Here is a 16,175-nt window from a genome sequence, read left to right as displayed (position 1 = left end):
CGTTGTTCCAAAGCTCTTTGTTTCTCTTTTAGTTCTCACTGTTTCTTTCTGTTTCTGCTGTCCACCTTTTCACATGGAAAATCATTTCACTGTTTCTCACTGAATGACTCCCCAAACTAGATCTGAAATTCTATCAAGTTTCTAATCATTACAAGTGATTCATGTTTCTATTTGATGTGTGAACTGTTGAGCTTTAGTAAGCTATTATTAAGATCTTATTTCATCATTTATAAAGCATTAAAATGAGTGATCATTTATAAATATTTATTCTTGATAAAGCCCTAAATCATTGTATTCTTTCTAAATAAATTATAAAGTCTTTAGATGCAAATTTATATATTTATTGATTAACATATGAGCTCCATGCTAGTGTCTTAATAAATGTTTTATAAATAATTATATCATTTTGCAATTCATTGTTATTTCTGACAGCTAGAAGTCATTAGGTATTTTAAATGACCTCATTGAAAGTGAAGCATAATTTCGCCTTAAACTGTTTTTATATTAATGAAAATAAAAGTAGCTCATAACTGAAAAAAAATCTCACCTATCTTCACAAGAGAAAATGACACAACGCACAAACAGATACAAAACATAAAAATATTTGTTGCCAGAGTAAATGTAGGCAGGAGAAGAGTCTAGACCAGGGGTCGGCAACCCTAGGCACGCGTGCCAGCGTTGGCACGCGAAGGGTTAACTGATGGCACGCACGACCATAGCTGGACTGGCCATCGAGCATTTGCTCGGTGGCCCGATGATTTTTTTTTTTTTGGTGGTGGATTGGCCAGACGCTGGTCGGTGTGTAAAAATAACTCAGTTGTTTGGTGGTGGCTATGGCGTAGCTTCCACAGATTCAGTAAAATTAAGTGGTGGAGGCCAGCAGGTGGATGAGGGAGGCAGGAGGAGGAGGGACCCAAGGCAGCCGCCGGTCGGAGCGTCAGGTGAACTGAACTTCAGGTAAGAAGTTATGACCTGCAGTCTATCTGGGTCAGATATAAACCAAGTTTAGGTGGAGTTTATTTTTGTTGTGCTGACGTTTTACAGTCCGTTACAATAACTCATAGGCTACTGCGTGCTAGCTAGCATGACGGAATTTATATACTGCTGGGCGGGTGCTATGATTTTATTAATAGTGAACTTTATTTTATTCATAAGGTTAGTTAGTAGAGTTGCCAACCGTCCCGTACAAACGGAATCGTCCGGTATTCAGAGAAATTATTACGCGTTTCGTGTTGAGCTGAGAAGGAACACAGTTTGTCCCGTACTTCAGCCAGGATGGAAAAAGACACACAGCTGGATTTATTCTGTGTCTTTGCTGCACAGCTGCATCTTCTTCTTCTCTCATTCTCCCCCCTCTCTCTCCTGTTGTTACTTCAATCATGAAACTGATCAATGATCAGCTGATCAGTTTTTCTCTCTTGTTTATTTATCGCCCACTTTGCGCCAGAAAGAGGAAACCGCCGGATGTCGCGCTAAACAACAGCAGCACGTTTAATCTTGATCAGCTGTTGTTAGAATTTATTTAATATTAATTTCTAGTATCAGCTGAGGTTTGCTGGAGCCACAGCTGTAAAGCTGCTGGTCATGATATTGGTTTGGTTATCTGGTGAGAGGGAAACATGAAGATGAAACCAGGAGATGTCCTTACTGAATCATCAGAGCTGAACAGGTGATGGAGAAACAGGTTTACCTTTTAGATGAGATGAATGAGTTGGAGGGAAGTTATGAACTGTTTCTGAGAGACAAATAACACCAGGATCCTTTTCTATGTAGCTGACAGCTGGTAACTGTGCAGGGGCGGATCTAGCAAAGTTTTGCCAGGGGGGCCAGGTAGGACATTAACAGGGAAAGGGGGGCACAAAGAAATACTTTTCTTTCTTATTCTCATTTAAAATGTCTGGCTGTTATTAAATAATTATCTGAAGCTTACAACCAAAGTTTTTATCTGACGTAAAATGAATAGAAATCATACATATACCAACAAGACAGTGTACATCACTGTCACAGCAGCGTTTGTTTTCATTCAAAGGCTTTATGGCTTTAATATCTGGGGGGCCGGTCTTTAGTCAAAATGCATCCATAGACTCGAGACACAATGTATTTTTGGGACTTTCAGGTGTATGGACCAATGTTTTATTTTCTGATCAAACCAGAAATCTTTAATGAGCAGCTAGATTTGTCTCGCATTAACTGGCCGAGTTAATGCCAGTTAATGTGACATCGAAGCAGCTGGAATCCACAGCTGTGCATGTTCATGGAGTTTGCATTTTCACCTGCTGGACATCACTACCTGACAAGTTTAACTGTCTTCAGAACACTGCAGAGGCCTTATTGACAGTATTTGGCTCTACATATCTGTGTGAGCAGATTTTCTCTCACATGAGTGTCCTCAGGTAGCCGTCTGAATGCTGGACACTCGGAGACCTGTGTCTCTGAGTGGGAGACCAGAGATCACATTAACATGTGTGTCTCTTTATTAACAAACATGCCATATTGGCCCAGTTTATTTTTCTTATCATTGTTGTGAGGAGACCATAAATAGCATTTGTATTTTCTGTTGTACAGTCCATTTGCTGTTATGGAGTTCTTGTTATGGATAAAAAGTGTATTTTTTTTGTTTCAAAATAGCTGATAACTATTCGCTGATAGCTGCCAACATTTGCAAACAAATATAATTCTATAAAGTGGTTCTATATAATGTGTAACTGTTCATATAGAGCGTTATTAAATTTATTGCTAATGCAATCATATGGCACACTGACTTCTGAGGAAATTTTAAATGGCACTCGCCATCAGAAAGGTTGCCTACCCCTGGTCTAGACGATGGAGCATACTGAACCTGCTCGGACGGCATCCAGTCAGGTTCAAAATGCTTTCAGATATTTTTGTGTTTATATTTATAGATATGAAACTTTAAAGGTTTAGAGTTCAGGCACACTGGAAAAAAACAACCCCCCCAAAAAAAAAATTCTTTGTATCACAATTATTGAAAAAATATGTTTTTCGTTCTATAGGGATGTCACTTTATCATCTCACAAGTTTTTGTCTTGAGCTAATATGAGTCAACACTTCTTTCTCCCGGCAGCTCTAATATCAGGTGGGTTTTTTAGATTAAAGAATAGAACAACTGGTAAAACAGTTTATTTAACTATTTTTTACGTCTGAATTTACTTAGATGAGATAACTTGAGTACAACCCTACCCGCTCATTGTGGGTCTTCTTTGCGAGGACAACAGAGATCATCTCTGCTTCCAGAACCTCCCTATGTTAAGGATCTGACACCACATAAGGGCTGGCTTACCCCATCACTGCCGGCTGACGCAGGATGGTGGATACGGCACAAGGGTCTGCCCCAAGGACCTCCCACCACACCCCTGGGGACCCCAAGAAGGATCCCTAAAACCCATGGCTGGGAGGTGGCAGGGGGCAGGCTGGGTCCTGAAAACTGTCATGAACAGGGAGGGGCTTTTGGTGGCCCTGGGCCCGAATTAATAGTCAAAGAATTTATTGACAAACAAAATCAATAACATCTGAAGAATTCCTTGATGTTCATATAGACTTTTGTTTCATTATCATTCATTAAAAAGACCTTAAACATTTGTAAAATGTGTTAGAGCTGTGTACAACTATGCTACTTTCTGCCGTAAACCATGCAATCTTTTTCTATAGACAGCATAAAAGTGCAAAATAGGTCTGCTAAAATAAAGTGTTACAACAAAGGAAACTGAGGACTCATATTATCACGAGAGTTTATTCAATCATTCTTTTTGATATGAACACTTATAGTATCAGCATTTTCATTTGTTTGGTTGTGACATTAAATCTCATGTTGTAAAGATTCAACATTGTAATAAGCATTATGTTGTTCATTTAGACTATTTAGGTTTATCCTTTTTCATGCAAAGTTTAAATCTCAGCTGAAATTATTCTCAATTAAACACAGTTTCTGTCATTGTCAGTGTCCGAGCAATCTTACTACAAAATCAGACAGTGACGATCTGCAATGTTAGATCCCTGCATCTTTGGCCCTAATGAAGTCTGACTTTGGGGCAGGGCCAAATGACTCTGTTCTCCCACAGTGTTGGTTGGTTCGCTAATATCATTGTGTTTCTGTAGTTGTTGTTGTATCTGACAGATTGCCTGTTCATTCTTTGGACATCTCAGTAATCCTCTCTCAGTCTCATGAAAGAGAACATCAACATGCAGGATTACATTTGGAAATATTTGAGACCACTCTGTCCCACTTGTTGAGTAGTTTGTCTTTCGGGTATGGTGCATCACAACCAGGATGATGTCTTTATTACCTGCACACAGCAGAAAAAACACTAAATAAATAAAATCAAATACAAAGCCATTGCATTGTTACTGTTTTGAATGGATAGAGGGCTGAAACCATAAGAAAAGATGTTTCAATGATTATCTGCAAAACTGAAGTAAAATATTAATAAGCATATTGATAGTGAGTAAAGTAAAAGAGAAATTATGGAAAACTGAACACACTTCATATTACTGTGACGAAGCTTTATAGTACCTGGTGCTTTAGCCATGGCTGCCTTCACATCTGACCTAACACGAGAGTTGATTGGGCAGAAAACAATGACAGTGTTGCATTCCTGTAGGTCTGTGCTCTCCACCAGTAGCTGTTGAGACAAGTTTACTTGGTACAGCACATCTTTGTCGGCCCCGAAGGTCTCAGCTGTACAGTAAGTGTAGATATTTACTGCATCTGCACACATTTTGAAAAGAGGAATAACTTAACAGAAAAGGTCTGTTTTTTTTAAGTTTGATTGAATGCTCACTCTGACACACGACTAACTGGCAAATTTTGTCTTCTTGATAAGAAACAAGGTTGTATTTATCATGTAATGAAGTAATGCATACTGTGGTACACAGTGTGGTGTGATTTGTAAAAAGAAAAAGAGTGGCATTGGTAAGAGGTTGAAACTTCCAATGGAAAAAACTCTGGAAGCACTGTTAATCCACCAATTATTTTGTTTTACTGTCAGTGTCATGTAGAGGAGTCTTTCCCACGGCAAGTTTTTCTCATTAAAGAAATGACACGATACAGCAGCAAGCAAAAATGTTTGTGCTAGGGTCTTCTTTTGGGTTGGAATTTTCTCCAGGACCCAGGTCAGACCGGGTACTTTTACTTTTTAAATTTGTATCTTTTGCTATTATGCACAACATTGTCTGTTGAGTCTGCTCTTCCACAGGCCCCGCTAGTTTAGAGACCTATTCCTCATGAAGAACAAAAACAAGACAGAACATCTTCAACCGGTCTTTTATTCGCTAGTGACGAAAGGCTGATCGGAACCAGGCTGTGGAGCTTAACGCTCCTCACCTTTCTCCAGCCCAACTAGAGCAGCCTCGTAGCCTTTTATTCCCGTGACAGTTACAGTTTACACAACACAAGCACCTCCCACCGTAAACCCTCCTTGGTTACAAAAAACAAGGCACACTGTGTGTGTGTGTGTGTGTGTGTGTGTGTGTGTGTGTGTGTGTGTGTGTGTGTGTGTGTGTGATCTCCTGCTCACCAAAGGTCATAAAAGCAGGAAGCTTACAACACAAGAATCAGGTCTTTCAGATAGGATGTACTTACAATAAAACCTCCCCCAGCACAGAGTGGCTGGAGAGGTGGTCAGAGACAAAGGAATGTCTTTGATCCTACAGCTTGAACCAAGACTTACAAATTTAAGAAACACAATGACAACATTCAACAATTTGACTCCAACATTGTCTCACTCACAGCATGACTGTTATGTAGTTTCTTTTCCCTCTTCTTCTGTTTTATTTGCAGTTGGCAACCCATTTAATTAGAGCAGGTAGTTGTACTACCCTCTAGTGGAAGAGAATGGGATTATTCTGCCCGTTACGCTGGTTGCTTAGAGTACTAATCAGGTGGAACCAGGTAATCTTCCATGGCACTCCTGATAATTTCTCAAAGCACACCTATGTGCCGTGACACAGTGGTTAGGAAACACTGATGGACAGTTTCATCTAAACAAGTTCAGAGGCTAAATGTATAAACATAACATTTACGAGGATATTTACATATCTTTATCAAAAAAACAAATGAAATAAAAGTGAAGGCTTTCTGTGTCAGAAACTCATTAACAAATTCTTACAGTGTGAAAGTTACACGAACAAACCATCTGATTAAAATACGACATTATGACAATATGACAGAGAAGAAAGCTTTTCATAATTTTATCTAGAAATGGCAATACATTTCAAGAATTAAAAATACCAACTAATAAGTTGGTACATACCCTTCCTGCAGTTGTCTGGAAGTTTGCACGGCCTCTGAAAGAAATTGTAGACAAATTGAATTTTGTTTGTTTACTTACATTTTTTCAGACAGGAACCTTTTTTAAAAAAGTGTGTGATCCTATTGTTGATTTGCTGCTGTGACTTACTTAACAGAATGACAGTTTATTGTTGTTGTTTTTAATGAAGTAAATTTAACAGCTAAATGGTATTTCAGATTATCAAGTGGACTTCCATGAACATGGTCCCATATCAGTTTGGTTTGGAATTAATCATTTGAAATGGAGACTACTGATGAACATCTGATACTATACCTATACTCATACAGCTAAGGTCATATAGTTGGGTACATTTTTTTCTTGGCCCTGAAACCGTTTGTCAGACAATTGTTTAATAATTTTTAGCCTCTGATCATAGAGTATTACATGTATAACCAAAATTTCAAGGACGTAATATGATCCATCGTAATTCCCAGGTTACTGCCTGTGAGCTGAGAACAGTTTAGGTGAAGAGCCATTTGGTGATGATTGTCTGTGTGTTTGATAAAATTCTGAACAATACATTGGACGAACATTTCTTGTGAAACATCGATGGATGAACAAACAATTTGCTTGAAATATGAATCCTCTGTAGCAGGTTACCAAGACTACTGTACTGTGAAGTACACTCAGAAGATCTACTAGATGATGTGAATGCAGGACTAATGACAATACCTACTGCCACCATTACCAAAACTAACAACCCGATCTATACCATGGCAGCAGTCATCATGAAGCAGTAGGAAAAGGAGACTAGAGGCTAAGATCAAAGAAGCACGGAGGGAGGTTAGTCAACTATCGGAGCTGCAGGAAGGTGCAAAAAACATGGTGCCTAAGAAGAATACCAAGAAAGGTGTACTGTCAGTGGCAGGGAACCATATGAGAACAGCACCATCAAGGCTGGAGACCGAGCAGTACTGCAAGAGCGTATGGGAGAAGGATGCAACCCATAACAGCAATGCTCAGTGGATAGTGGATCTCAGAGCAGATCTGCCAGTGGTATGTATATATATATATATATATATATATATACATGTTAGTCATTTTGTGTTTATATGTGTTAATCATTTAACACATAAACGCATCTGCGTTAACACATATAAACACACAATTGTGAATAATGCCATGAAGAGGCCAGCTCTGTTCTAGGATGCCCTCTGGACCCAGTGGAGGTGGTGAGTGACAGGAGAATGGTGGCTAAGCTGTCATCCCTGTTGGACAACATCTCCCACCCCATGCAGGAGACTGTGACAGCACTGAGCAGCTCCTTCAGTGGCTGCAGCACCCACGATGTGGGACAGAGAGATTTCACAGGTCTTTCCTCCCCACTGCTGTCAGACTCCACAACAAAGACTCCAACTGATCAAACACACACATCCACACATGTGCAATAGTAATAACACTAAGTGCATTACTCTTTTCTGTCATAGTTGTATTATACTCAATTGTATATAGCATTTGTATTGTTGTATCTTTTTTATTCTATTTTATTCGATTATATATTTTATTCTTTTTTATTCTATTCTGTTGTGTACAGTATCTTATGGATATATTAATCCAGTGTTTTTCTCTAATTTTTCTATGCAACTTTGCACTGTCCACTGTTGTAGCAAAACAAATTTCACAAGCGTGGGAAAAATAAAGGTTATCTTATCTTAAGCATTAGAAGCTTCTAAATAACTGGTTTCTACTTTGTGATGAATCCATAAATCCGAAAGCAAAGTATGAAAACACTGTTGTTAAAATTTTATGGACTCAATAATAGAGAGCAAAATATTTAAAACTGTGAAATTACAAAAATGACAAGCTATGTATTTTCTAAAAACTTAATATTTTTTGTTAGCTCATCGTAATTCTAACAAAGTGTTACCCAAAAATCATTATCCTCAAACCTTGTATTTTCATGGCCAAAGTACATTTCTCTCCTTAAAGTTCAAGAAAAAGTCTTTTTCTTAGCTCCATCATGATAGCACCTGTTATAAAGTGAGTTCTGCTGTGTGTGTATGCTCTATGTTAGTTGTGATGTGAGGGACCAAGGAGGTTCTCTAACCTGTACTTGTGGTGTTGGAGCAGTTGAAGGTGAAGTGGGTGACTGATCTGGGGAAAAAAATATTTAACAAGTTGAAGAGTGTTGTTTAAAATGCTCATAGTAGTAGTATATAGTATCTGACTTTTATATCATTATTCACACAAAGTAAACAAAAGAGGTGACATTTTCATGGGCTTTCTACTTAAACAACTCCCATGCTATGATTCTGTGTATAGTTCAGGGGTGCCAAGTCCTTGAGAGCTACTTTCCTGCTGCTTTTAAATGCATCCTTGTCCCGACACACTGGAATCAAATGAATGGCTTGTTACCGGGCCTTTGCCAAACATGATGCCATGCTGAAGACGTAATCAGACCATTTGATTGAGCTGTGCTGGAGTAGTGATGCATCCAAATCTGCAGGACAGTAGCTCTCAAGGACTGGACTTGGGCACCCCTGGTGTTGTGCATACAAACATAATGTGTGAAACATTTGAGAGTGAGGGATTTAAGTGTTTAAGATTTTACTCTGCATAGCGGGCATCACATCAGCACTTTAATAATGTGTCAGCACTATAATGAAAATGAGGTATTATGAGTATAAATGTTATAAGAATTTTATCAATGCCTTTAACAACAACATGAATTCAATGCAGTGACTAAATTGGATAGCAAGCTTGTTTAAGAAATTAAAATGCCAAAAAATATAAAACATCATCAGTCTGGCTTCCTACCTTGTGCTGCTGCAGTGACAAGAACGTAGTGAAACTATGTAAAGAAAGCACTTGGTCTTTTATATAGTAGCCTCCCCACTTTCACTTTGTTTGTTTTTTTCAGGATAAAGCATGTGGTTTAAAAGAAATCAACCTCCTGTGTCTTGGAAATTTCCCCCCAATTACTCTGAGATTTATGTTTAAGCAATTGACAAATGTTTGCAGAAAAACAATCAGTGAGCAGTCTGCTGGTTTCAGAGATAAAACAATATAAATATATGTGAACAGGCATTTTCATTTGCTGTGTTCATCAGTAATGATTAATTATAGCCTGCAAACACTTATAAAGAATCTGAGTTTCACATTTTGAAAGATAAATACATATGTCCATTTGATCTTTTCTAATAATTGCAAAGTCATGTAAGGGAAAAGTCAGATGAGGTTTGGATCAAAAAGTGTCAGGGAAGCAAAGCATCAGGTAAATTGCTTCCCAGAAATGTTTTTTTTACAACAGTCATGGTTTATCATAAGGAAAGTGAAAGTGAATGAGATTCATCTATATAAGCCTGTGTTTCCTTCAACAGCTTCTCTTGATCGCCACTGCAGCTGCATCACAGTACAGGTAAGATGTCTTTACCATGTTTGTTAGCAGGTTGAAAAAGAGCCTTAGTGATTCATACAATTCAATTTTATTATGTTTTATTATGTGTGGAAAATTCAGTCTGTAACAGAGTTGTATTTTTCCCTCCTTCCCTTCATTAATTTAATGTAGAAGACAATATTTGTGCGTTGGTTTTATGTTTAAGTTTGGAACTCATTTAGTTTAAGGTTATAATTATTCCATAAACTTTTTCTTTTTTGGAGGCGGGGGGTGATCAGTGAAATGTTTTGTATGTTATTAATTAATTTATATTAGTTATTAGTTCATCTTTACTTCTTCAGTTTTTGCCATGGGAGGTTGCTCTTCTTCTCCTAAATGTAAGTAACATATAGTGAAGACATTTTTCTCTGTTGCAGGATAAGGCAAGAGCTGCTTATTAGAAATCAATGCAACTTAAGTCTTATTTGTTTGTTGCAGTTATATTCCCACTACAAACAATTCAGAAATATTAATTTAAACTGAAACTGTATTTTACTTCCTGTATGTTTCACTTTGTAGCACCTCCAGCTCCACCACGTCCTCCTAGTAAGTTATTTCATGAATTTAATAACACAATTTCTGCAAATTATTTGCACATGTTTGTGCACATAACTGTCTAATATGTTTCATGTTGTTTGTGTTTTTAATTTGATCTTGTAGCACCTCCACCTTCTCCTAGTAAGTTTCATTTTAGAACATTGGTTACTGTTATTCACAAATTATTTTGAACAAAACTGTTTTCTCCTGTTTACAAATACAGTTGCATCTATTTCACTTTCTAAAATGCCTTTTAATTTAATTTACAGCTTTGAAAACTCCGTGGAGACAAGTATCTTGGGGGTAAATCTACAGTTCCCAGTCTTGTGAACAGGACTTACTTGGACCCATTCTCTTCTCTTTAACTGTAATTAATGATATACATTTGAAAGGCTGCACTAATAAGTAGTAAGAACAATTATTCAGTCTAACCCTTTAATTCATGAATTATGACAACCTCAATCAGGTTTTTTTCTCAAGTATTTTTATTCACCTTTAGGCATGAAAAAAATATTGTTGAACTTCATTGTTTTATCGGTGACTAAGGGCTGCCCTTTGTCACCGATTCTGTTCATAATTTTTATGGACAGAATTTCTAGGCGTAGCCAAGTGGTGGAAGGCTTTACCTTTGGTGGTCTCAGGAACTCATCTCTGCTTTTTGCGGATGATGTAGGCTTCATCGGGTGATGGCCTCCAGCCACCTTGGAATGTTTTGCAGCCGAGTGTGAAGCGGTGGGAATGTGAATCAGCACCTCCAAATCTAAGGCCATGGTCCTCAGCTGGAAAAGGGTGGAGTCCCCACTCCGGGTCAGGGGCGAGTTCCTGCCCCAAGTGGAGGAGTTTAAGTATCTCGGGGTCTTCTTAACAAGTGACGGGAGATTAACAGATGGATTAACGCTGCGGCCACAGTGACGCAGACGCTGTACCGGTCTGAGAGAGCTGGGTGTAAAAGCAATGCTCTCAATTTATCGGTTGATCTACGCCCCTACCATCACCTATGGTCACGAGCTGTGGGTAGTGACCGAAAGAACGAGATCGGGGATACAATCGGCAGAAATCCATGAGAAAGCCATGTATTTGGGACACAATCAGATAAAAAGTCCTTAAAAGGATTCACCGAGATAATCCAGTCTAAATTCTTCTTTTTCTTTTATGAAATGACGTCATATTGCTGGCAGCAGAAACTCAATGTGACATGAGAGATTCCACTATCAGCAATATATAGTATGCAAGACTGCACCTACCTCCAACCAGATGTGACAAAAGGGTAGATGTACGTATGTATGTATGTATGTTTTTTGTTTTTGTTTTTTACAGGAGTGGAAAGGTGACAGCAGCATCCTAGTCTGCATGAGCTTTGGGCCTTGCCGACTTAACCTTTTCATTGCCACTTTCTGTGTCTATGAATTTACCAGGGGTGTGTTATTTATGACCTTGTATTGTTTACAATGCAAAGGTCACTGTGAGTAAGTGTGCATACAGATGCACTGTGCTAACATCTACATCACTTTTTCTACAGCAGAGGGCTGTTCATGTGATTTAATCACATGATTTATAGCAGGACATACCACTCGCTAATGTGTGTGTTTTATTTTGTTTTTTTTTAACACAGGGTTACAGGCCTGGAGCGAAGCTACTCCAGGGGAGAAGCCCTGAAATTTTTAAGAGAGAAGGTGCAACTTTATTGCGCATCTCTATTTCTGTTAAGTTGACACATGGCAAGGGTCATGTGGCAAAAGAGAGTTTTTCGGGGCTGGCTTTCATTTTTTAAATTACAGGTGGATTAGTATGGAAGGAGAGACTGAGGTACAGATGCAGACTGAGAACAGGAGAGAAGGCTTCAAGAGGACCAGTGAGAAACAGGGACCATTTCCAGCACGACAACCCAGAGAGGAGTTAAACCGTTTCACTTTGCCATACACAATTAGACACTCTGGAGAGGGTCTTTCCTTTGTTGTCATTTACATGTGAGAGCTTAGATTGTGAGGATGATTGGAGATGAACAAAGGGTGGTGAGAGAATAGTGAAGTGAGGATGCACAGTGTCAACCTTCTGTTATGTTGGTTTCCAGGAACAAAAGTGTCAGAAACACTGACATTGACTATTTTACAATTTTCTTTTATAATTTTGATTTGATTTTTTTTTTTCGTTTTCTGTAGTGATGCAGATGACATGTGACATCTCTTCTGTTCTGGGTCAATCTGAACCGTAACATGACAGGAGGGTTAAGTGTACAATAATGTTGATGTGATTTACAGAATGTCAGGAAAGAAATTCTGTTATTAATGTGATTCTTAAGGGTGATTGAAGAATCAAAGGGTGGAATATCGTGGAAGAATTTCTGTCATTTATGTATCATTAACATTATTTTATTGTATAATGCCTTGGTGCCACTGGATTTGAGCATGCCTCACACTCTGCTACTGCTCACCGCTTGTCTGCAGGCTTTATTAAATGGACAACTTCCACAACACACGTTTTCCTCAGGATGAAATACTGTGGCTTCTGTAATCGTCTATCTTTTTTAATATAGCTCCATCATGAGGTCAGTATTTAGTTTGCATTGGAAATCTGATGATACCTGACGATATGTCATTCAGAAAATGTTATCATGCTATTCTGATAACAGGCATTATCACAGGTCACAGGAAACATGCTAAAACTAGCATTTTCCTGATTGAACAGTGATGTTTAAAAAGCAACCCCACAGAGGTATCAGGATGATTTCACACCGTTAGTCATGTTAAAACTACATCTACATTATATTAAACTTGTTTTAACTCCATTTGCAGGAACCAGGCAGATCTGCAGTATGTGAAGAATTTTCAGCTTCAAAATGACCAAGTGAGACATGGCAGAGCTTTGCTCTATGGCCCAGTCGGTGCTGGGAAGTCCAGCTTCATCAATTCTGTCAGCAATGTCTTAAGGAGAAGAATAACCTGTCCAGCTTTGACCAACGCAACAATCGAGGAGAAAGGAAGTTTTACCAAAAAAGTAATTTCCTTTTATTTACACTGACTTGATGTCTGGAAATGTAACAAGTGAAACTGTAACTTATAGTAAAATATCAGCCTACACACCATTTTAAAGATTTAATAAGTTATTAAAACATTTGATTATGTTTAAAACAAATCGTATCTCCTCCCAAGTTGTTTGTAAACCTTTTATTGTCTTTCAGTATGAAACCCACAACATTAAGAAGGATGCAGGGCAGTTTTACCCATTTGTCTTCAATGACCTGATGGGTTTGGAAGAAGGGAGTGGACGAGGAGTGAGAGTGGAAGACATCAAACTGGCCATGATGGGACATGTGAAGGAGGGTTATAAGGTACAATCATCAAACTATGAACTGTGTTTACTCTTTTAGTAAAACTCTCTAATTTTCTTCAAGTTATTTTGTGATCAAAAAAGTAAATCATATATTGATGAATTTATTCAAGTTTTTTAAAAAATACAGATATGCACAGTCTTTTTCATTCATGTTATTATTGAGATTCTTGTTACAGTATACAATGACTGCTTATGATCTTTGTAACATATTGCAGTTCAACCCTGCGTCTCCATTGTCCACGTCTGATTCTGGCTGCAATCCTTCACCTTCTCCAGAGGACAGAGTTCATGTTGTGGTTTGTGTCTACTCTGGTAACATGACAGAAATTAACAGCTCAGTGTTACAGAAGATGAAAGCCATCAGAGAGGCAGCCAGCGACTTGGGTAAGAGGGGACTGAGTGTGTAACAGACTTACAGTGCATTTAAAGAACATCTTGACTATTTATTCTAACACTTTACTTGTAAAAGTAAACAAATGCATGTGCATGAAAAACATTGCTGATGTTCTGCATTAGACTTGGTTGTCTTAAAACATCTGATAACAAAAGTTTTATAACTATACCTGGTTAAATATGGACACAGTCTCTGCTGAAAGACAATCAGAGTGTTTCACTGAATCGCTCATAGGCAAGATGTCGAGTGGTATTTGTTCAAACTGTATGTATAGTCAACATTCCCATCAAGTTAACCTCAGACTAATCATAAAACATCTCATATTGCAGGTATTCCCCAGTTAGCTGTTCTTACCAAATTTGACGAGGCCTGTCCTGAAACTGAAAAGGACCTGAAGAATGTGTACAAAAGCAAGCTCGTGAAGAGAAAGGTGAATTTTGGGTGAAAAAAATTAAACATTGCAGACCTGTACTCAGATCTTATAGTAATTTATTGTTTCTGTAAAAATCAGATGGGAGATCTGAGCTCAAAACTGGGGATCCCGCTTAACTTCATCCTTCCTGTGAAGAACTACAGTGAAGAAACACAACTGAATGACGACATCGACACTTTGATCCTGAGCGCACTGAGAATGATGATTGACCTGGGAGAAGACTTCATTGACTCTAAATTATAAACTGACACATTCCTGACAGTTTCAGACATACACACTGATGTAATACACTCGATGAATAATACATAATCCCAGTATAATAAGAGTCACTTTTTCCACACAGACTGATGTTAACTACCAGATAAAATAAAAATCAGGAAGTTTCAGGAATCAGGAACTCTCTCTTTTCCTTTCTTAATAACGACTAACTTCACAGAAATATATCGAAGAACATTTATAATCAAATAAAATAAAGCTGTCTTTGTCTTTGCAGAAAAATTTCACACATGCACTCCAGCCATGAGCTTGTGTAGCCATCACCCAGCTCTGCATGTTAGAATGCACATGTGCACTTACGATAAATAAATGTCTCATACATTTGCATTAAACCTTGTATGGTATTTAAGTCTGTTGTATCCTTTTTAAAATAAGAATTATACAATTAATAAATATTTCTGAATGAGTTTTCTTTCATTTTCTGTGAAGAACATACAACGATCAAGCATAACATTATGACCACCTGTTTATATCTTGTTGGTGCCCCTCTTGCTGTGAAAACAATGGTTTCTTATATCTGGGGGTAGAGAGTTCCACAGCCTGGGAGCAGAGCAGCTGAGAGCTCTGGTTCACATGGTGGTGAGGCAGAAGGAAGGCACAGCAAGCTGGATAGATGAGGAGGATCGAAGGGAGCAGGCAGAAGAGATAGGGCTTAACAGATCAGAGAGGTAAGGAGGAGCGAGGTTATGAAGGGTCTTGAAGGTGAGCAGAATTAGTTTGTACACTATCCTGAGTTTCACAGGGAGCCAGTGAAGTTCATGAAGAACAGGTTTGATGTGCTGATCAGCTCAGAGTAAAAGATCATTAGTGACTAGGGATGGGTATCGTTTAGGTTTTATCCGATACCGGTGCCAAACCGGTACTTTTGAAACGGTGCCGGTGCTTAAACGGTGCTCAAACCGGTGCTTAAAGAATGGAGAACACAAAATTGGTCCAAAAACCTCTCATGTTTAGCTGTTTTTTTTGTAAAAATATAACAATGTTAGCCTTTTCTTCAGCTATAGGGCATATATGGTCTACTCTTGGCTGGAAGCAGTGCTTAAACAATGGAAAAAACACAAACTTTGTCCAAAAACCTCTCATGTTTAACTGTTTTCCACTTTTTCTTTGGTCATTTTAGCCTTTTTGGCCAGGGTGAAGGGAGTATCTGCCCTCAAACAAGAAGACAGCCGCATGTAACTACGACGGTGTTTGCTAGTTCACCTTACATGCATTAATGTAATAATGTGGTTAGCCTACTCAACATAAATTACACACGAACAACATGAAGCTACTCACGCAGAGGAGAACGGCTGCTGCTGCCATCATCATCCGTCATCATTTCTGCTATGCTAACAGGGCTAGGGGCCAGGACTCTACTCTTCGGGTTTTTGGGAGATGTTAACTCCGGGTCCGATAACAGGCACCACACCCGCAGTAGATGTGCTCGGTGTGAGGTCTAGCAGCAAGCTATCAAACACGGCGCATTTCTCGGCTTTTAAAAAACCGCTATGCGTCGCCAGGTGTTTCATCGGAGAGGTG

General features: G+C 38.6%; 1 protein-coding gene and 1 long non-coding RNA gene across 2 annotated transcripts; one reads left to right on the top strand and one right to left on the bottom strand.

Moving 5' to 3' along the window:
* Positions 1-3,735: 3,735 nt before the first annotated feature.
* Positions 3,736-4,726, bottom strand: LOC120439224. The gene is made up of 2 exons (XR_005612473.1): positions 4,532-4,726; positions 3,736-4,304 (listed from the first exon to the last, which is right to left on the bottom strand). It is a non-coding gene; the product is annotated as an uncharacterized LOC120439224 (long non-coding RNA).
* Positions 4,727-9,651: 4,925 nt separating this feature from the next.
* LOC116317566 (interferon-induced protein 44-like) lies at positions 9,652-15,151 on the top strand. Its single transcript, XM_039609624.1, has 10 exons — positions 9,652-9,666; positions 9,987-10,022; positions 10,204-10,230; positions 10,345-10,362; positions 10,491-10,524; positions 13,014-13,215; positions 13,400-13,549; positions 13,767-13,935; positions 14,275-14,375; positions 14,457-15,151. Exons 2-10 carry the CDS (start codon positions 9,995-9,997, stop codon positions 14,619-14,621), a joined length of 894 nt encoding a protein of 297 aa, XP_039465558.1. The 5' UTR covers positions 9,652-9,666; positions 9,987-9,994; the 3' UTR covers positions 14,622-15,151.
* Positions 15,152-16,175: the final 1,024 nt, after the last annotated feature.

The sequence above is a fragment of the Oreochromis aureus genome, linkage group 3 (assembly GCF_013358895.1).
Source record: "Oreochromis aureus strain Israel breed Guangdong linkage group 3, ZZ_aureus, whole genome shotgun sequence".
NCBI lineage: Eukaryota > Metazoa > Chordata > Actinopteri > Cichliformes > Cichlidae > Oreochromis > Oreochromis aureus.
This window is presented reverse-complemented; position numbering and strand designations above follow the sequence as displayed.

Excerpts from the sequence above, each read along its gene's own strand:
- LOC116317566 (XM_039609624.1), top strand. The coding sequence starts at position 9,995 with ATGGGAGGTTGCTCTTCTTCTCCTAAAT. Across the intron at positions 10,525-13,013 it reads TGGAGACAAGTATCTTGGGG|GAACCAGGCAGATCTGCAGT; the intron begins GTAAATCTACAG and ends CTCCATTTGCAG. Across the intron at positions 13,216-13,399 it reads AAGGAAGTTTTACCAAAAAA|TATGAAACCCACAACATTAA; the intron begins GTAATTTCCTTT and ends ATTGTCTTTCAG.